Source organism: Xenopus laevis, chromosome 8L (genome assembly GCF_017654675.1).
Source record: "Xenopus laevis strain J_2021 chromosome 8L, Xenopus_laevis_v10.1, whole genome shotgun sequence".
NCBI lineage: Eukaryota > Metazoa > Chordata > Amphibia > Anura > Pipidae > Xenopus > Xenopus laevis.
In genome coordinates, this window is record NC_054385.1 from 128,890,820 (window position 1) to 128,913,236 (window position 22,417).

At 41.5% G+C, this 22,417-nt stretch overlaps 1 protein-coding gene across 1 annotated transcript; it reads left to right on the plus strand.

Moving 5' to 3' along the window:
* The first annotated feature begins 4,470 nt into the window (after positions 1–4,470).
* LOC108699139 (NACHT, LRR and PYD domains-containing protein 12) lies at positions 4,471–15,359 on the plus strand. Its single transcript, XM_041573665.1, has 11 exons — positions 4,471–4,605; positions 4,826–4,931; positions 8,065–8,125; positions 9,702–9,862; positions 10,098–10,275; positions 10,945–11,010; positions 11,812–13,510; positions 13,843–13,929; positions 14,224–14,394; positions 14,536–14,700; positions 14,986–15,359. Exons 3-11 carry the CDS (start codon positions 8,092–8,094, stop codon positions 15,071–15,073), a joined length of 2,649 nt encoding a protein of 882 aa, XP_041429599.1. The 5' UTR covers positions 4,471–4,605; positions 4,826–4,931; positions 8,065–8,091; the 3' UTR covers positions 15,074–15,359.
* The last annotated feature ends 7,058 nt before the right edge of the window (positions 15,360–22,417 follow it).

The following is a 22,417-nucleotide window of genomic DNA, read 5'->3' on the forward strand; positions in this document are numbered from 1 at the left end:
CTTCTTATTGTTTGCTCTGTTCTTTATATTTGCACCAGCCAAGGGTTGTCTTAATTGTCTTACTTCAAATGCTTTTTTTTAGTGGAGGTGGTAAAACAGTTACCTCTAATTATCATTATTATTATTATTAACATGTATTTATATAGCGCCAACATATAGCGTAGCACTGTAAAGTAAATGTGATTATACAACTAAATCACATGAATTATATACATAGAACATATAGAACATATGGAGTAACAAACATCACAATCAATACAGGTACAAAGAGGTGAGGAAGGCCCTATGCATAGGCATACAGTCTAAAGGGAAGGGAGTAATACACAAGGTGTGGGAGTGGGTGAGATCGAATTAAGTGGGTGAGAAATGTGGTATTGTATGTGGTGTTGTGTTTGGTAGTTAAGCAGAGTGAGGGGAGGCTTCTCGAAAGAAGTGCGTTTTCAGAGATTTTTTGAAAGCAGAAAGGTTGGGAGAAAGTCGGACAGACCGTGGGAGAGAGTTCCAGAGGAGGGGTGCAGCCCTTGCAAAGTCTTGAATGTGAGCGTGTGAGGAGGTAATGAGAGAAGAGTTGAGTAGCAGGTCAGTAGTGGAGCGTAGTAAGCGATTGGATGAGTATAAAGAGATGAGTTCAGAGATGTAGGGTGGGGCAGAGTTATGAAGTGCTTTGAATGTCAGGGTCATTAATTTGAATTTGATTCTGAAAGGTAATGGAAGCCAGTGCAGGGATTGACAGAATGGCGAGGCAGAGGAGGAGCGGTTGCTGAGGTGTATGAGCCTCGCAGCAGTGTTCATTATGGACTGGAGAGGTGACAGTCTCTGGAGGGGAAGGCCAATTAAAAGAGAGTAACAGTCGTCTAGACGCGATATGATGAGAGAGTGAATAAGAATCCTCTAAAGATGGATTCCCTATTAGTCATTTATGGATTTGGAATCATGCATAGTAATTCCCCTTCTAGTATCTGTGTAGACTATGTCTATGAAGGTTTTCATTCATCCAGATCATGGTATATCTAGTAGAAGTAAATCGTGAGCAACTAGACTTGCTCATTAATCATTGAAGACGTTTCATTGAGCAGTTTCTTCAGTTCTTCAGTTCATCCTCAGCGTTTAAACTCTTCCACTAATCCAATCATAATGGTGACAAGTGAGTTTATAAACCAGGGATTTCAGTTGAACTGAAGAAGCTGCTCGGATGAGTAGTGAAACGTCTTCATTGATTACTCAGCAAGTCCAGTTGCTCTAGATTTACTTCTACTAGAAATACATATTCAGCCTCTCGTACTTCTACTTTACACTTAGGGGCAGATTTATTAAGGGTTGAATAATAAATAAGAATTTGAATTTTCAAGTTTCAAAATTCACACATTCGAATCCCCCCTCTATTCGATTTATCACCATGGAAACAGCCCTAATTCGAACATCCGCCACCTAAAACCCGCCGAGTTCATGTACAAGCCAATGGCAGGGGTCCGTCGAGCCATTTGGAGATGTTATTAGCCTTCCTGGAATTTGAGGGTTTCTTTCAGGAGAAAAACTCGATTCGTACGAATCGAATACAATTCGAATTGTTGGGTTGAGTAAAGCCACAGCTGCCCACAATCCTGAAAACAGGTAACAGAGATGTCAGATGACTGAAGGTTTGAAGTCCTTATTGATAAATCTTCTCTGGAGACTTGTGTTTCTCCTGGTGCTTCATGTACTCCAAATGTATAGAGCTTTGCATTTCTTACAACTCTGAATCAGTGGAGTTCATGGTGGATTATAAATTACTAAAAAGAACCCTGCCCCACTTGTCAAGTGCACTGTAACATGTTGTTAGTACCCTAGTAACTGGGGGTCATTTATCAACACTGGGCAAATTTGCCCATGTGCAGTAACCCATGACAACCAATCAAATTGCTGCATTCATTGTTCTACTTGCAGCTGGCTTCAAAAAGCTCATCGCTGATTGGTTGCTATAGATAACTGCCCATGGGCGAATTTGCCCAGTGTTGATAAATGAGCCCCAGTGTCCTCACAGTGGGGGGCACTTCTGAGACTACAGATGACATAATATTGGGCAGAGGCCGGATAGACATGGAGGAAAACCCCAAAATGACCGCTCATTCTGATGTACTAAGTATAAAAAATACACTTTATTATTAAAGATATTACAAAAAGACACATCTTTAAAAATACACGAGAATAGTCAGTGTATTAGGCGTCCCACCATCTTATTATTCAATTTAGACACACAGGGAATCAGAATGATTCCCTTTGGGTAAATTAAACATAATTAAAAATAGTACATTGGAGTGAGCCCTCATTTTGGGTTTTTCTTCCGTATCTATACAGTCTCGCTGCAATATTATCTGGATTATTAGGCTTGGAGACCGCAAATCAACCAACACCAATGAATGTCCAACAACACAAACAAAAAATAAATACAGTAGAGATCCTACCAGGTGTTCTGGGGTATTATACATGGAATTGACAATGTACAACAGTAGATAACAGATAAGTACTACTATAGTTTATATAAACAAGCTGCTGTGTAGCCATGGGGGCAGTCATTCAAGCACAGGATACACAGTAGATAACAGATACATACTACTATAGTTTATATAAACAAGCTGCTGTGTAGCCATGGGGGCAGCCATTCAAGCACAGGATACACAGTAGATAACAGATAAGTACTACTATAGTTTATATAAACAAGCTGCTGTGTAGACATGGAGGCAGCCATTCAAGCACAGGATACACAGTAGATAACAGATAAGTACTACTATAGTTTATATAAACAAGCTGCTGTGTAGACATGGAGGCAGCCATTCAAGCACAGGATACACAGTAGATAACAGATAAGTACTACTATAGTTTATATAAACAAGCTGCTGTGTAGCCTTGGGGCAGCCATTCAAGCACAGGATACACAGCACGTAACAGATAAGTACTACTATAGTTTATATAAACAAGCTGCTGTGTAGCCATGGGGGCAGCCATTCAAGCACAGGAAACACAGTAGATAACAGATAAGTACTACTATAGTTTATATAAACAAGCTGCTGTGTAGCCTTGGGGCAGCCATTCAAGCACAGGATACACAGTAGATAACAGATAAGTACTACTATAGTTTATATAAACAAGCTGCTGTGTAGCCTTGGGGCAGCCATTCAAGCACAGGAAACACAGTAGATAACAGATAAGTACTACTATAGTTTATATAAACAAGCTGCTGTGTAGCCTTGGGGCAGCCATTCAAGCACAGGATACACAGTAGATAACAGATAAGTACTACTATAGTTTATATAAACAAGCTGCTGTGTAGCCATGGGGGCAGCCATTCAAGCACAGGATACACAGCACGTAACAGATAAGTACTACTATAGTTTATATAAACAAGCTGCTGTGTAGCCTTGGGGCAGCCATTCAAGCACAGGATACACAGTAGATAACAGATAAGTACTACTATAGTTTATATAAACAAGCTGCTGTGTAGCCTTGGGGCAGCCATTCAAGCACAGGATACACAGTAGATAACAGATAAGTACTACTATAGTTTATATAAACAAGCTGCTGTGTAGCCTTGGGGCAGCCATTCAAGCACAGGATACACAGTAGATAACAGATAAGTACTACTATAGTTTATATAAACAAGCTGCTGTGTTCAAGACTTTCTGGTTCAAGGGTGAACAGTTAAACCAGTAATTGTCATAACATGGTTCCTAAAAAGATCATGCTGTGAAATGTAATTCAGCAACAAACCCAGGTTGCAGATTCTAGTAAATCCCTTAAAAAAGATATGTTTACTACTTTAAAGGAGAACTAAAGCCTAACTAAAGAAGTGGGTAGAAATGTTGTACATGATGTTTTGTGCTTCTGTACCAGCCCAAGGCAACCACAGCCCTTTAGCAGTAAAGATCTGTGTCTCCAAAGATGCCCCAGTAGCTTCCCATCTTCTTTTCTGCTGATTCACTGCACATGCTCTGTGCTGCTGTCACTTACTGAGCTTAGGGACCCACTCACAATATACAGTACACATAGAATAGAAATGTCACAATATAAGGCTGATTAGTAATTAATACAGATAATTACTACATGGCAGCACAGAAACCAGTGCAATTAGCATCAGAATTGAATAATCAGCAAACCTGTAGCATCAGCTTATATTACAGCCAGGGAAGCTCATTTTCTGCTGGATAATTAGTGACGAGCCCTAAGCTTAGCTTCTCAACAGCCAATCAGAGCCCACTGAGCATGTGAGTGTCACAGACACTTTCCAAGATGGTGACCCCCTGTGACAAGTTTGAAGTCCTGGATCATTGCTGCTATTGACAAGCTCAAACTTTAGCCTCGTGCAATAAGTTCACTCTATAAAATATGCCATTTTTAGCCACATTCATTTTTACGGTTTAGTTCTCCTTTAAGAACACAGATGTTCTCACTTGCAATGTGGCAGCCAAAGGGTTGGGTAACTGGTTATTATTTAACTGCCATCTTGTACACAGGACAAACTGCCATAAAACTTCTATCTAGCAGCACCTGCTGACTCTTGTACTTTGGCTGCTTTGCTGCAAGGGAGCTTCGTGGAAGGGGGCGGCGAATTTATTTTCCAATGTTTCAAAGGTAAAAAAAAGAAAATCGACTGCTTTTGTTTTAACATTTTCCAAAATCCGGTTTATGTGCCTCTTGCTTCCTATAGGGATCCAATGAGATCATAAGAAATGAGGATCGAAAGAATGGCGGTATTTTCCTTACAGTTAATGGAAGAGGAAACGCAGTATGGAATATACAGTAGGGTTTCCCTATAGATTATACTTATGAATGTGTCTGTCTTTATGTATAGAGATCATGTAACAGCACAAGAATAAGGAAAGACAAGAGTAAGACATGACAAGAATAGAAATCGGAGGTTCACCTACTGAATCAACAATCTTCATTCTTTTTGTTAGGTAAGTACTTCCTATTAATTGACTCTTCCACCAACCAAGTTTCCACTTCTGAACGAACCAATCATATTCTTGCTTAGATTATATCTAGGGATGCAACGAATCCACTATGTAGGATTCGACCGAATCCTTCGCCAAAGATTCAGCAGAATACCGACCTGAATCCTAATTAGCATATGCAAATTAGGGATGGGAAGGGGAACACATTTTTAACTTCCTTGTTTAGTGACAAAAAGTCAAGCAATTTCCCTCCCTGCCCCTAATTTGCATATACAAATTAGGATTTGGATTCGGTTCAGCGGGGCAGAAGGATTCAGCCAAATCCTGGCCAAATTCCGAACCGAATCCTGGATTTGGTGCATCCCTAATAATATAACAAAGATAATTGTTCCTTATAGATTGGGGGCCCATAAAGGAGAATTAAACCCTAAAAATTTATGTGGGTAAAAATGTCATATTTTATATAGGGAACTTATTGCACGAGGCTAATGTTTGAGCTTGTCAATAGCAGCAATGATCCAGGGCTTCAAACTTGTCACAGGGGGTCACCATCTTGGGAAGTGTCTGTGACACTCACATGCTCAGTGGGCTCTGATTGGCTGTTGAGAAGCTAAGCTTAGGGCTCGTCACTAATTATCCAGCAGAAAATGAGCTTCCCTGGCTGTAATATAAGCTGATGCTACAGGTTTGCTGATTATTAAATTCTGATGCTAGTTGCACTGGTTTCTGTGCTGCCATGTAGTAATTATGTGTATTAATTACTAATCAGCCTTATATTGTGACATTTCTATTCTATCTGTACTGTATATTGTGAGTGGCTCCCTAAGCTCAGTAAGTGACAGCAGCACAGAGCATGTGCAGTGAATCAGCAGAAAAGAAGATGGGGAGCTACTGGGGCATCTTTGGAGACACAGATCTTTACTGCTAAAGGGCTGTGGTTGCCTTGGGCTGGTACAGAAGCACAAAACATCATGTACAACATTTCTACCTACTTCTTTAGTTAGGGTTTACTTCTCCTTTAAGCCTCCTGCCAACCAAGGTCCTGACAGCTGAATGTTTATAAGGAAAGTGAAACTGCAGTTGAGTTATATGTTTTTGTTACAATGATATAACTGTAAAAGTGAACTAAATCATTAATGTTGGGATATAAAGGATTTATAAGGGACATGTGCTCCGTTCTGTACACTGTCATTATTGAAGGGAAAGGATAATATTGTTCAGTTGTTTCCTTGTACAAAGAGCAAATATCTGCCATGTTTGTTGGGGACGTTTCCAGTTTTTTTCCGTAACTACTGAGCTAAAGCAATTCTTCCACATGACCCATTTATTTATGGCGCTAAATGTATAAAGGAATACTGCAGCCACGCCAAGTTTCCGGTTACACCTCTAGCTTTAACAGCCGCCTTTTACGATGGGAGGAGCCTTTGCTACTCGGATAGCGCCAGGCCTTAAAGTGACAGAACCAAGGCAAGAGTTCTGGGCAGGCAAGGGAACAACAGGAGGAACGGGAAATCTGGGAAGAGTCGGAAGAAAAGGGCAATTTATTGAACAGCTATAAATAATGAAGACCAATTGAAATGTTGCTTAGAGTCCATATGGTGCGAGTCATTGCAAGGGAAGATCCTCACACTGTTGGTTTCAGGCAGTGACATTTATTGGGAATAAAGTCTATAAAGCCAGTCTGGGCCAGTTCGTGCTACAATGTTCTTGATTGGCATCTTAAAGCAATGGGTTCTGTTTTGTTACATATTTATCTTATTGGATATCCAGTGCTTTTATTTCTTACTGAGAAGCAGCATTAGCACCTGCTCTGACCCCGATACACTGTTTAAAAGGGGTGGTTCACCTTTAAAAGTATTAAAAAGTATTTATTTGTTATAGTTTTTGAATTATTTCCCTCTTTATTCTGTCTCTTTCCAGCTTTCAAATGGGGGTCACTGACCCCATCTAATAAACAAATGCTCTTTAAGGCTACAAATGTGTAGTTATTGCTACTTTTTATTAATTATCTTATTTTTCTATTCAGGCCTCTCTTATTTATATTCCAGTCTCTTATTCAAATCAGTGTATGGTTGCTAGGGGAATTTGGACCTCCCTTAGCAACCATGCACTGATTTGAATAAGAGACTGGAATATAAATAACCCTAAAAACATAAATAATAAAAAATTAAAACCAATTGCAAATTGGCTCAGAATATCCCTCTCCACATCATACTAACAGTTAATTTAAAGGTGAACAATCCCTTTAAGGGGCTGTCCAGTTCAAAACATCCTGCCTGGTTTTTAAAGTTTTAACAATCGAGCAAATATAAGGGAGCCACATGACACCATAGCCAAGCCCTCAACATCACCAGTTCTGTTTATAATGTCACCGATCCCACCATAGGTCTCCCCTCTTACATCACCAACACCCTCTCTGACATCACCAACCCACCTCTGTGACATCGCCACCACTCCACTTTGTCTGGATTTTGCTGCTGGTGAAGTTAGTATCCCTGCTGTCTATGTAGAACAGGGATCCCCAACCTTTTGAACCCGTGAGCAACATTCAGAAGTAAAAGGAGTTGGGGAGCAACACAAGCATGAAAAATGTTCTTGGGTGCCAAATAAGGGCTGTGATTGGCCATTTGGTAGCCCCTATGTGGACTGTCACCCTACATTGAGGCTCTATTTGGCAGTGCACCTGGTTTTTATACAACCAAAACTTGCCTCCAAGCCTGGAATTCAAAAATAAGCTCCTGCTTTGATTCCACTGCGAGCAACATCCAAGGGTTTGGAGAGCAACATGTTACTCATGAGCTACTGGTTGGAGATCACTGATGTAGAAGCTGTCTATATAACAAGCCACACTCTTTATTTAGTGTAGGAAAAGGCTTTAGCTGGGAGGAAGGTAGCTGGGAGGAAGGTAGGAGTTTGTTTATACAGAGGCATCTTAGTGGACTGGAGATTGGTTTTGTTTATGCTTGGAAGAACCAGAAATTGAATGTGACTTTAATTCAATTTCAGATTTTCACAAGTCCTATTCATTAAACTATATATTGCCCACTGAATAACATACTGTATATCTGGGATGTTACAAGTCATTCACGTGCCTGTTTCTCATGTAACGATTCCTTTTTTTTTATGGTTCAACTAGGTGGGCATCATCCCTGAAGCAGTGACCATGGACGAGTTTCGTGGAAGGGTTATAAATCAGGGTCAGTAATTCAAAACTGTTACAATTTCCTTACATTTTTGGGGATTATTTAAAAAACATCGGACATCATCTTAAGGGTAACATCGCCGCGTGGGTATCAGCGCAGGCGACTTTTCATTGTAGCCTATGGGGAAAAACGCTGTTCGGGGAGATAGTCGCTCAAAAGACGAGGCGATTAGTCGCCAGCCGACAAAATCTCCCCGAATCTCCTCGTGTGGACTAACCCTAAAAGGGATGGTTCACCTTTACGTTAACTTTTATTATGTTATAGATTAATTGGCTAATTCTAAGCAACTTTTCAATTGGCCCTCCTTTTTTCTTCTTTTTTTTTATAGTTTTTGAATTATGTGCTTTCTTCTTCTGTAATGCTCTGTAAGGCTACCCGTTTATTGTTATTGCTACTTTTTATTACTCCTCTTTCTATTCAGGCCTCTCCTATTCTTATTCCAGCCTCTTATTCATATTAATGCATGGTTGCTAGGGGAATTTGGACTCTAGAAACCAGATGGCTGAAACTGTAAACTGGAGAGCTGCTGAATAAAAAGCTAAAACCACAAATAATAAAAAATGAAAACCAACTGCAAATTGTCTAGGATATCACTCTCTACCAGTGGTGTAACTATAGAGGAAGCAGACCCCACGGTTGCAGGGGGTCCGAGGAACAGGTGAGCCCATACTGTGGGCGGGGTCTACTTCCTGTTTAGATAATAAAAAAAAAACTCCTATCCGGCTGCTCTTTCTTACTGGTGAGGAAGGGGGAAGCAAGTTGGGCAAGAGTGGGCGGAGTCGGGTGCGGTGTGGGCTGGACATGGGCAGGGGTGGGCTGGGTGGAGGCGGGATGGGAAGTGGGCGGGAAAATGGGGATCGGAATGTGCTGGGCCCCATTTTTTTGCAGGGGGCCTGGCGCACTCTAGTTAGGCCACTGCCCTCTACATTATACTAAAAGTTCATTTAAAGCTGAACAACTCCTTTAAAGTATTAAAGTGATTATTGGTGCCTTATAGCACATGCAGGTAGAGTGTTACTTAGAAGCTGCTATTGACAGACCATGTCCATTAAATACAGTATTTTTGACCACAAAAGCCAACTCATGTGTTGGCCAGGAACAGCGGCGTAACTAGATATCACTGGGCCCCCACAGCAAGTTCTTTTTCAGGCCCCCAAAATGTCTACAGGTTGACCTGTTTTACCAATATTTATTGAAATTGTATATGAATTAGGGGTCACATGGGGCCCTGATACCTCCTGGGCCCCCCTGCAATGTCTGCTTCCTCTGTAGTTCCACCCCTGACCAGAAACCAAGATTAGAAACAGCTCAGAGCCCAACAGATTCTGACTGGCCATGTTGGTAAATCTGCTCAGCAGTGATAACATTGGCAACCCGATAGCTATTCTGGGCAAGTGCTGTAACCAGATCAAGGGCCCACATTTGTCCCATCATCTGTGAAGCCTAATTGACCATTTAGTCTGATGATCCCGTGGGTCCCAATAAATAGAGAAGTCTATGGGAAGGCTGGACAGGCCAGTAATGGTCCCAATGATTGTGTAGTGACATCATGAATTCTTTTGTTTTATAGATGATGTGGAGATTTTCCGAGGGCATCTGTCTCAGTATGAAATGCACCAGCTGGGAATATTATATGAGCATTTCAGGGATGATCTTGTCTACATCATTGAGTCAGTTGATACTCTGAGTATCCTGAGAGAGCTGAGCTTCCGAGAAATTGTGTCCGTACAGGTAGGGAGACCTTTCCTGATAACGACGCTAAACTCAAATGGTTTCTCCCAAATATTCATTCCTTGCAGGCAGGGCTCATTTGTTCCTCTACCCACTGAAACGTTATTTCTCAGCTGCCAAAGACCTCCACTCTGACATATAAATCCAGTATCTGATATCGTCAGCAGACATTTCTGTACCACAGCTGAAATAGTTCTATGAAATACAATCAAGGCTTTTATTCTTTGTGTTCCAGCACTATGTGTCTTTAAAGAAGGAATGTGGTGCCACTGTATTCGCTGAGATGTTGGTAGAAGATATTCTTTCTCTTGGGAGAGACGCCGTGTTGGGATTCTGGGAAAGTCTTTATGTTCTACAGAATGATCATCCTCACCCCAACCTGCTGGGTGTATTGGATGAAATCATTCAGAGAGGTAAAACAGAAATCTTCTCATTCAGTGATGAGGAATCCTTTAGTTGGGTCTGCTACATACTTCTGTGCAGAATATACAGAATGCAAAAACTCTGAGATACTTCATGTGGAGGCCTGTTTATTGGAGGTTTTTGAAACCAAAATTAAACTCTATTTGGGAATGTAATATTGGCTAACACAAAAATCGTTCGCAATGCCAAAGAATGTTCACAAAGTGACAATTTTGCCTTTGCCAACAGGGTTGGACTGGAGCATTGTGGGCCCATATGGGCTGTGACAACATATGCTCTCCTAGCAGTCACTGGGGGCCACATCCACAGCCCCCCCAGTGCACATGAAGTGCCACGGGGCACATCCGCAAATGCCAGCGCTTTGCGGCTAATCTTTTTCTTTAGAGGGATTGGGCGATCAGGTCTGGGCCGTAGGAGGCCCATGAGTACTGGGGCCCACTGGGTTTTTTCCTGGTGTCCCACCAGCCCAGTCTTACCCTGTTTGCGAAGACTTTTCTCCTCACACAATGGATTGTGTCTGGGAATTTTATAGTTTGCACCAGTGTGCAGTGCATGTAATAAAACCTCTGAATGAAAAATTGTTCAGACTAATCTGCATGTAATTAAATGCGTATAGTTATAGATGTCCATCTGATCTATTCTTTAATTCCCTTTTGAAGGAGAGACTTTGGAGCAACATATTCTTTTGGACCACCATGGACACGATTTGCCCGAAGAACTTACAGGTACAAAACTCATAATATTTCTTATCTGCACGTGTATGGGGCGTTCCGACAGTCCTCCGACGATCGGATTAGCCCAATATCGCCCGGCCTTTGGTGGACAGATCAGACAAAGATCTGGTCATTTGGCGACCTCACCAAACGAACGGATCTCACCAAACGAGCAGATCTTATAGTGTATGGCGACCTTAAATCCTGGAGTAGGATCATGCTGATAATCTTAAACTAATTCTGTGGGATAATATAATATTAATGCAGGTGGCATTGCTACCATAATCAATATAAAATGACAAAGGAGGAAATATTGAATTAATCCCTTGGACAAAGCACAGTGACCTTCTGCCAGAACCAGGAGGTAATTGGGTTGCCTACTTCAATGTCACTATTCTTCCCCTCTTACCTTCAGCTCTTGCTGGCCCTTCTGGTAATCTGGTGGCCTTGAGCAGCTCACCAGAAGGCCCATGTTCCTGCACACTTGATAAAGGGCCTAGCCCGAAACATGTTGTGCTGTTCACGTTCCTAATAAATTTTGCAGTCAAAGAATACTGCTGTGGATTTGTCCTGCACTTTGATTTCTCTTTTGATTGACTGGGGGATTGACACAGGATAACCTATCTATATTCAATAGCCTTGAGCAGGTTATGTGCCATGGACGACCAAAGCAATAGAAGTTTGACAGTTTATGGGAGGAGATATTTGATGTAAAATTGATGATGGGCCTCCAGTCTTGTACAGTAGCTCTGGCAAGGAGAGCAGTTGTGCACAACATTTTAACTTAATGTAATAATGATTTTTGTTCCAAAGCCTGCCAGATGGAGCATAAACAATACCTACTGGAGAAAACCCAAAGTCTTGAGGAGCTCAGAGTCCCAGGCTCAAGCCAGAAGCCTCAAAGTTTCCATATCTCTGAACGCTATTTGGACCTTATTGTGGCCTCAGGTCACCAATTCAGAGAGCGTACTCAACACGAGGTCATTGAGACAGGGGGGAAACATGAGCACTATTTACAAAAAGCCCATAGCAATTTGGAACGCATTGCGCCAAACCGACTCTTCCGCTGGTGTCACAGACTCAGGTGCATTCCACATGCCGTCATAGTGAGTGGCGTCCCAGGGGTTGGGAAGACCACCCTAATGCAAAAGTTTGTCTACGACTGGTTAGCTGGAAAACTCTACCAGAGATTTGCATTTGTCTTCTTCTTCAAATTCCGGACGCTCAATACAAAGGAGGCAGTTAGCTTACAGAAAATAATCCTTGATGAATATCCTCATCTACGTAAGAACCTCTCGGAAATCTTACAGGATCCCCAAAAACTGCTTTTTATATTTGATGGTTTAGATGAGAGTGCCCACCAGATTGAATTCCAGTCAACTGAACTGTGCGTCAGCCCCCACAGCCTCAATCGCCTTGATGTCATTGTGGTCAGTTTGGTGAGACAGTCTCTTCTGAAAGGATGTTCTGTTTTAATGACAAGTCGACCAACTAGACTGGCTTCCATAGACACCAAGGTCTTCCCACGTGTTTGTGAGATCATGGGATTTTTCCCCAAGCAAAGAGAAATGTACTTCCAACATTTCTTTGGAAACCAAGTAATATCCAATAAGGCTTTCCATTATGTGAGGGAAAATGGAGTGCTGTACACGTTCTGCTACATCCCATCCTACTGCTGGATCATCTGTACCGTGTTATCCATGTGTTTTAAAGATAATGATCAAAGTGTTCAACTCTTACCCAAAACAGTGACGCAACTTTTTGTGATTTATGTCACCAACATACTGTCCAACCACAGCCAGGATTCAGGCCACGCTAAAGAACTGCTGACATCCGTTGGGTGGATGGCAGAACATGGTGTCATGAGCCATTATCTTGAGTTTGAGGAACAAGATTTAGCCACGTTCCATGTAAATAATTCCTCTAAACTCTTGTCAAGTTTTATGGTAGAATCGGCCCAGTCTCATGGCGTCATCTACTCATTTTTTCATCTGACGATTCAAGAGTTTTTGGCTGCCCTGGTTCATTATCTTGATTTTTCTGCTGAAAGGTTAAAGGAAGCTTTTGAAAAAGCCCAATCATTTGAAGATGGCCGAGGTGAAATATTCATTCGCTTTATCTCTGGTCTATCTGATATGTCCACCAGGTCCCAATTAAAACCTTACTTTGGGGACTTGTCTTCTGAAGCTTCTAAGCATGTCATAGCCTTATTAAATGACATGTCTAGTAGTGTAACCAGCCATGAAGATGATGGCGTGGACAAAAGGAAAACTTTAAACGTTTATGCCTGCCTATCTGAATCCAGGAATAAGGCACTTGTGTCTGAAACTATTGGAAAAAACACAATTTTTGATTTGTCAGAATTCCACCTGGCCCCTCTAGACTGCACCGTATTGTCCTTTATATTAGAATCCTTCAAGGAAGTGGAGCTTCTTGACCTCGATGCCTGTTTTATACAGACTGAAGGCTTGGAGAGGTTGGCACCAACGTTACACAAGATCAAGGATCTCAGGTAGGATTATTGACTTCCTATCAATTGTTTTCTAGCACCGTTAATGTTTTATGATGATTGAATCAAGCTAAGTATATGGAACAAACACAATATTATAGATGGAGAAAACATTGCTTAGACATCTGTTTGCCATGGGTCAACATATATCTCACCATCTCATCGTTATGACCCTTTTCTTCTGTTGACTTTAATGTTGTGACATGCTGTCCAGTTGTGTACCATGGCAATATTTTGTGTGATCCCTGTATTATCTGAACAACCTAACAATATTGTATAGTCTAAATATCAACCTTTAGCCAATCAAAGGCCTTTATAATATTTCTTCCCTACAGTCTTTCTCAAAATAATATGAGGGATGAAGATTTGAGGATTATTTATTCCACATTAACCCACCCTGACTGTAAAATCCACAAACTGAGGTAAGTCTTTGAATTGTATTCCATAGTATTAGCCGTACAATGACCTTCTCATCTATAGAGAGTCACTTAATTTCCACTGGTTGTGGTATCTTTATCCCAAAACAATTCTAATCCTGAAGGTTCTGATCCGTTACCCTATCCAAGGTACAAAATAGTCAATATTTACGAGTTAGGTGGAACAGACCAGGTAGACGCAGTACTCTGCTGTAAATGAACCTTTATTCGACACTACATGTTTCGAGCCAATTTGCCCTTTATCAAGTGTGAGAGAGTGTATTGTTGCATTCTCTACAGTTTAAGGGAGAACGGCCTGACGGAGGAAAGCTGCACTACATTGGCCTGGGCAATTAAAGAAAACAAAACTTTGAGGGATCTGGATCTGTCTAAGAACAAACTGGCCGGGGAATATTTCTATCAGTTGTTGATGGTTCTGTCTGACCCAACCTGCAAGATAGAGCGTTTGGGGTGAGTATAACAGTTAAAAGAAAATATAAGGGGGAGAGAGAGATTAAACTATAAGGGGAGGGCACCATAAAGAATTATGCAATTACCACATGCATCTGGGGCAATATAGAAAATTAATATTAATAACAATTCATGTTGCAGCCTCATGGAGATCAAGCTGACACCGGACTATGCACCATCCCTGCATCATCTGACTGGAAACACCAACCTGACCCACCTCAACCTCAGCTACAATTTCCTTTCGGATACTAGTTTCTCCTATATAAGAGATCTGATACTAAACTCTCTCAGACTGAAAGAGATCAGGTGAGTAGAGAATGACCATCCCAGGCAGCATATAAAACAGGGACCATTACACTGCACCCATCTTCTAACATAGCTGGAGGCCAGAGCTATTCAGTCTCCACAACTGCCTTATTTTATTAGCCCACTGCAGAAGAACTAGCATCCTTGTTCCCACTGCTGACCAATAGTCTCCTGCAGTAACAACAGTCCCAAACATTTTAAGGGATACGATGTCCATATTCAGGCACACACCTATACTGACTTGTGTAAAACCCCCAACATTTACAATTCCCTCTGTTCCTCTAGGCTTGGTACCAATGACTTTTCAGAAGAAGTTGTTGCAAAACTTAGGAGTCTGCAAACTCAACGACCGGCTGTGAACATTGAATTATGACAGCTGGAAATTGTGTGGTGGTCATGGACCAAACCAAGAAGCAGCAGAGACGAGCTCAGCCATGAGGAGATACTTGGAGCTCAAAATGCTCAGAGAGAGCGCAGCCTATTACCTGCCAGGATGCAAGATGCCCAGGAGGTGACTGCTATAGAGAGCACTCCTGCTACATCATTTGTACAAGCTGATTTTATACCTTAGGGCACATGGTAAGAATCGGGGAGATTTAGTTGCCCGATGACAAATCTCCTCTTCTTCGGGCGACTAATCACCCCAAAAAAGCCTTCCTGCCGGCTAGAATCTAAATTGCCGAAGGGGTGGCACGTAGAGCTCTTCGTTTTCCGAAGTCATCCAAAGTTTCCTCACAAGGCAACTTCGGGCAACACTCCGAGTGCCATGCACTTAAGGGGATGTTCACTTTTAAATTAACTTTCAGTATATTATAGAATGGCTAATTCTAAACAATTTTTTAATTGGACTTCATTTTTTTCTTTTTTATGGTTTTTGACTTATTTGTCTTCTTCTTTTGACACTTTCCAACTTTCAAAGGAGGGCCCTCCTGTTTCGTTATTGTTTATTACTCTTTCTATTCAGGCCACTCCTATTTATATTCCAGGATTCGTTGAGGTCCGGCACGGCACTGGCGTATTGCTAATGTGGGGCCACTATTCAAAAAGAATGTCGTTCTTAGCCTGAAAACTATAGGCTGGTTAGTCAGACTGTCAGACATCAGTGGTAGGTAAGTGGGTACTTACAAAGTTTAATACTTGTATGGACCCTCAAGTAAAGTGTAGACCTTCACAGACTGTCTGATCTTTAGCAAAGACTTTGAGGAAGTCGCAAGACGAAACGCGTCAGGCTGTGACGTCACCCGTGTGTGCCTACACGCTGAGGTCGAACGCCGGCAAGTAACAACTGACTGCATTAGTCAACGAAGATCTACACTTTGCTTGAGGGACGTCCATACAAGTATTAAATGTTTGTAAGGACCCACCCATAAACTCTCACTCAGTGAATAAAGGTGGTTCCATTAACTCATAAGGTGAAAGAGAAGGAGCACTTTCTTCATAGAGTGTGTGATGACATAAGGGTGTATTATTAAGGTCAAACATACTGCACTAGATTTTTTTGAGCCCTGGTCCATCTATTTATTATTGTTTTACTGTTGTATCGGAGGGAGAACGGATATTGGGCACCGGCAGGGGACGTGGACTGCAGGACCCTAGATCCTTTCCTTTTATATTTTGTCAGGGGATTTACACAGTTGTTCCCCAAAAGCCTTTGTTAAATTCCAAGGAATTGATTTGAAGATGGAACCTCTTCTTACTCCAGGATGACTTTTATCTGCAGCTGGTGCATTGTAACAACAATGGGGTCAAAAGTGTCCCTGTCCTACACTGATCTGTTCATGGGGCAATTTGAGAATAAATTTGTACCCCAATTTTAAAATGTATTGTACATTATGGGTCAGGTCCATGGATGATGTGTTTTTTCTGCTGTTTACCCTTAAATTTTCACCTGTAGTTCCATACAACTATACATTTTGTATTTAATGAATTTTCATTTTGAAATATGAGAATTTATAAGGACGATCTATTTGTAAAAAATAGTGACAGGAGTACTTTACTCCATTTCAACTCTTTCCATTCCCTTATAGTAAAAGAAAGTGATTCCAAAGTCTCAACTGAGTAAAGTGAAGAGAGTAGATGGGAGGAACAATTACAATCAGGCCACAAGCTTTATGACAAAGTGATACTTTTTGTCATAATATTTATTCATTTTATACAGTAAGTATTTTGAATACTGTCACTAGATGACACTGGATATAAATGCATTTAAAAGAAAGGGCTAGGCTTTATGATTAGCTTCATAAACAGCCAGACAGGCTTGCAACATTCCATTGTGTGATGAAAAAACAAGAAACTCAATCAAGTTATCAGCTTTTAGCTACACACCTTCCAGTTGCACAGAGTTTATTTAAGCAGAGCATTCCCAGTGCACAAAATGAATCCTATACTTTACTCCTGTTACTGGTCAGGGGTCAGTGATATGTGCTGTGCTTTGTACCTAATACACTGCTACTTGTGCAATGAGTTAATTCACTACATAACCAAGGTGCTTTCATTATGGTATTTTACCTGTTGCTGCATCTGCTACTGATAAATGAGGCTTAAATCTGAGACTAGGGCAAGGGAGAACTAGTCATTTTTTTTAAAAAAAAAAGCCTTCAAACATTGGGGTAACAGTCAGTTCCAGGGGTACCCAGGGTACAAATAATCACTCACCCCAAATCTCCCCCTAACTGACCTTCAGACTGGGCCCCCTTAGCTCATAACAAGGTTACAGATATATAGAAACATTGGGGTAACAGTCACCCTGCTATAGTTCCAGGGGTACCCAGGGCACAAATAAGCACTCACCCCAAATCTCCCCCTAACTGACCTTCAGACTGGGCCCCCTTAGCTCATAACAAGGTTACAGATATATAGAAACATTGGGGTAACAGTCACCCTGCTATAGTTCCAGGGGTACCCAGGGCACAAATAAGCACTCACCCCAAATCACCCCCTAACTGACCTTCAGACTGGACCCCCTTAGCTCATAACAAGGTTACAGATATATAGAAACATTGGGGTTTCACCCTACTATAGTTCCAGGGTTACCCAGGGTACAAATAAACACTCACCCCAAATCTCCCCCTAACTGGCCTTCAGACTGGACCCCCTTAGCTCATAACAAGGTTACAGATATATAGAAACATTGGGGTGTCACCCTGCTATAGTTCCAGGGGTACCCAGGGTACAAATAATCACTCACCCCAAATCTCCCCCTAACTGGCCTTCAGGCTGGGCCCCCTTAGCTCATAACAAGGTTACAGATATATAGAAACATTGGGGTGTCACCCTGCTATAGTTCTAGGGGTACCCAGGGTACAAATAAGCACTCACCCCAAATCTCCCCCTAACTGGCCTTCAGGCTGGGCCCCCTTAGCTCATAACAAGGTTACAGATATATAGAAACATTGGGGTGTCACCCTGCTATAGTTCTAGGGGTACCCAGGGTACAAATAAGCACTCACCCCAAATCTCCCCCTAACTGGCCTTCAGGCTGGGCCCCTTTAGCTCATAACAAGGTTACAGATATATAGAAACATTGGGGTGTCACCCTGCTATAGTTCTAGGGGTACCCAGGGTACAAATAATCACTCACCCCAAATCTCCCCCTAACTGACCTTCAGACTGGGCCCCCTTATCTCATAACAAGGTTACAGATATATAGAAACATTGGGGTGTCACTCTGCTATAGTTCCAGGGGTACCCAGGGTACAAATAAGCACTCACCCCAAATCTCCCCCTAACTGACCTTCAGACTGGGCCCCCTTAGCTCATAACAAGGTTACAGATATATAGAAACATTGGGGTGTCACCCTGCTATAGTTCCAGGGGTACCAAGGGTACAAATAAACACTCACCCCAAATCTCCCCCTAACTGACCTTCAGACTGGGCCCCCTTAGCTCATAACAAGGTTACAGATATATAGAAACATTGGGGTGTCACCCTGCTTTAGTTCCAGGGGTACCCAGGGTACAAATAAGCACTCACCCCAAATCTCCCCCTAACTGACCTTCAGACTGGGCCCCCTTAGCTCATAACAAGGTTACAGATATATAGAAACATTGGGGTAACAGTCACCCTGCTATAGTTCCATGGGTTGGACAGAATATTTAGAGGTGTAATTATGTATATGCCCCATCCAAGAGACATTTTATTTTATGTCCATTTCTTTTTCATGTCCACACAAGAGACACTACCATAAGCCACTGTGCTGCTTGAAGGGAAAGTTAAATTAACGTTTACTATGCTGTAGATGTACACAGTCTAAACAACATTTTTAATTGGTCTTTTGCCGACTGTCCTGCTAATCCCAGGGCACACGAGGCAGATGGGAAATGGTATAAATATACTACAACGTTCTTATGGCGCATGTTACAGTGCAGGAGGGAAGGCAAGAACATTTTGTTATTAAGTTGCCAGTGCAGAGATGACAACCACCCCTATATATGTTTAAACTCAGGACTATGTTGCTTTGAGGGTATAAATAAATATATGGGACAAGACTTTCCTGCATATCTACTGCACCAAGATCTTGAAAAGGCAAATAAATAGTAATAAAAGTAAGAGGAGCATTTCAAAATGTTGTACTTTTTCACAAATTCTGGTCAAATTTGGGAGAAATTAATATACCAACAATGATCTGTAGTTTTTTGGCTTTTTTTTAAATGGACATTAGAGGGTCCCAGTGTTTATGTGAAAGCTAGGGATAAATATTTTACATTTTAAGGACAAAAAAGGGGTAATATAGAAGACTGGGATAAATAGCCCAAACATAATATTTTCCTCTTCATTTGCTCTGGCCATAAATCTGAATTGTGCAAGATTTCTGACAGTTTTGCAGCAGATAGTTCTGGGGTGTTGGCATGGGGTTTTCTCTGCTTCACAGAACGGTTACAGCAAACCAGTTGTTACCCACAGTCACCCATTAATAGACTTGTTATTCTGGGTTCCAAAGACTAGGTTATTTTTTAACAATTGAGGGAGAAAATATGGGCTATTTTAATAGAAGACGATGAAAGAAATTGACCATCATGATCATGAGTCACCTTGTTACCTCTGCTCTAATACTGAATATTAAATCCGGAACATCTGCGTCCGCAAAGTCATTCCCACTGGCACGGACGACTAGAATGTCTGGTCCTTCGTATGGTGGCGGGTTGTTATCTAGTGCAGGTGTGTCCTGCTATTTTAGGCCTGACTCCTGACTGTCAGAAAAGTATGAACAAGTGTGGAAAATATCAAAATATAAGTGACAAACTATTTTTAATTACGTAATGTTTCAAAATTCTTTCTCTTTCATCCTTTTTCCCTGAAAGAGAACGGAAATCGTGTCATTTTTCTGTGTTTATTTTTCATAGTGTAGATCTATAATAATTATATCATTAGAGATAGTAAACATACAGAATTAAAGGGGAATTGCAAGGTGCAAAAAAATATGACAGTTTGCACCCTGTCCATGGGTTGTAAATGGACATTTGCATGTGGCAGTTTTGATGGATAAGATCAATAATACTTGGTACAAAAGTCCAAAACATAATGTACAACATTTCTGCCATATTTCATAGTTGGGTTTTCGTTCTCCTTTACCTTGATGAAGAATTTTTACCTTCCAAAATTTTTTTTATTTCTTTCCCGATCTGGATAAAGGGAACACTGGCCTGTCCTCACCTGCTTGTCCTCCAACACATTCCCATTCAAAGAGGACTCGGTTCTCCTGGCTTTGCTCCAATTAACAAGCAAATAAATATGTTTATATTAAAGCACTCATTCCCATCACTGCATTTACACTTCATTTGTTTTAAAACTATCAATATCATTGCATTGTAATGTCTTTGTTTAGCTGGTGTCCAGCAGCACAGACTTAGCTCCTGTATTGTTTCCTCATTGGTTCTTTTTCCGACCTCTAAGTCAACCTTCTTTGCTGTTGGTCCTTTCTATTTTGTTCAGACACACATCACTATCTGACCTCATATAATACCTGTTCCTCTTAAAGAAGAAGAAGACCCACCAGAAGGTTGTCTCTGCTGGAATATGCCTGGTTCTGGTGATACCTGATTCACTGAATGAGAGTTCAACGAGATACAATGGATCAGTGGGGGGCATGGCTTGAGACCTGCTTAAGGCTCCATATTATGCATGTTAAGCCTCCACTGATAACACAAATATGATGGGACCAGTTGGTGGAGGTCACGAAGGACTCAGCACCTTCCCATTCAAATCCACTAAGGGGGGTATATTGTTATTCAATTATAGTCACAAAAATATCAAGGGAAGCAAATAATTATTCACTGGATCTCACCATTTGTAACATTCAAGTTGGGCTTCTAGGAGTATCTAGAAAATAAGCTTTCTCTCCAAGGGGCAAATTCACTAAGAATCGAAGTTGCGCCAGGCGCAACTTCGCCGCTCTTCGCCGCACTTTGCCGCACTTCGCCAGGCGAATTTTCGCCAGCGCTCCGCAAATTCACTAAAATGCGAAGTTGCGCACAGGGGTAGCGTAAGTTTGCGGAGTTGCGCTAGCGTTGATTCGCTATATAAAGCGAAGTTACGCTAGCGAAGGCTAATTTGCATACGGCGCAAATTCAAATTTAAATGGAGGAACATGTATCTGCACTACAAATGCCTAGAAAACCTTCAAATCAGCCAATATAAATTGTATTTTGCCCTACACATGTGCCCACTGTCTAGGTAAGTTGCCATGAGTCAGGAAATGTAGGGGGGAGGAAGGGGAGCCCCAAAAATTTTTCGATCTTTTTCAGCCTATCACCCGTCATGCAGAAAATACGCCAGCGTTTTTTGGGACTTAGAAAAAATTTTGACTTTTTTTGAAACAATCCCTATCTACTCTATTGCGCTTCGCCAGGTCTGAGGTGGCGAAGGAAGTCTAGCGTAAAAGGTAGCGTTCGCTACACTGCGCAAGTTAGTGAATTTGCGTAGTTTCGTCGCCTGGTGTAAGGTTGCGAAGTAACACTAGCGAAACTACGCCAGCGTTCGTTAGTGAATTTGCGCAGTAGCGAAAATGCCGAACGCTAGCAAAAAAACGCTAGCGTTCGGCGCTTCGCGCTTTAGTGAATTTACCCCTAAATCTCAAGATGTGGCCCCCAATCCACTGCCACTGCCCCCCAGGGGACAACCCCGTGTTGGGAACTACTGCTCTAGATCAACTTAAATGTTGACAGATAATATTTGAACAAAGCTTCATCAAACCTTACAGAACTTGAAAAAACTTATCAACTGCCATTAGAGTATTTAGACCCAGTGGAACAAAAACTCCCAAGTACATCACAGAACCTTATTATAGAAACTCTATTCATCGGCCCTTCAATACATTAACCCCTTGCAGTGCATCCCCCAGTGTCCCTTACACCACACAATGGGAACCATTACACACCAATTACCCCAAGAAGACAAGACATACCATTATATTTTGGTGGTGGGTGGACAATAAAAGTAAAAAATGATTACCTTTATAAAAGAGATTCCAAGAAATGATCGTTCTGAAGGCTCTGCTGATTGGATTCTGTGCTGAACAACATATGAATTAACGTTATAGAGGTGTAGAGTGTCCCCTTCCACCTCAGTCTGATTTGTTTCATCCCAAGAGACGGTCACTTGTGGTCGGGTCACAGCACAGGTCAGTGTAATGTTACAGTTTCCCTTTCCTGGTGATATTGTGTCGGATCTGGATATCTTCAGCTTCTAATGGTTCTGTGCCAAAAACACAAATAAATT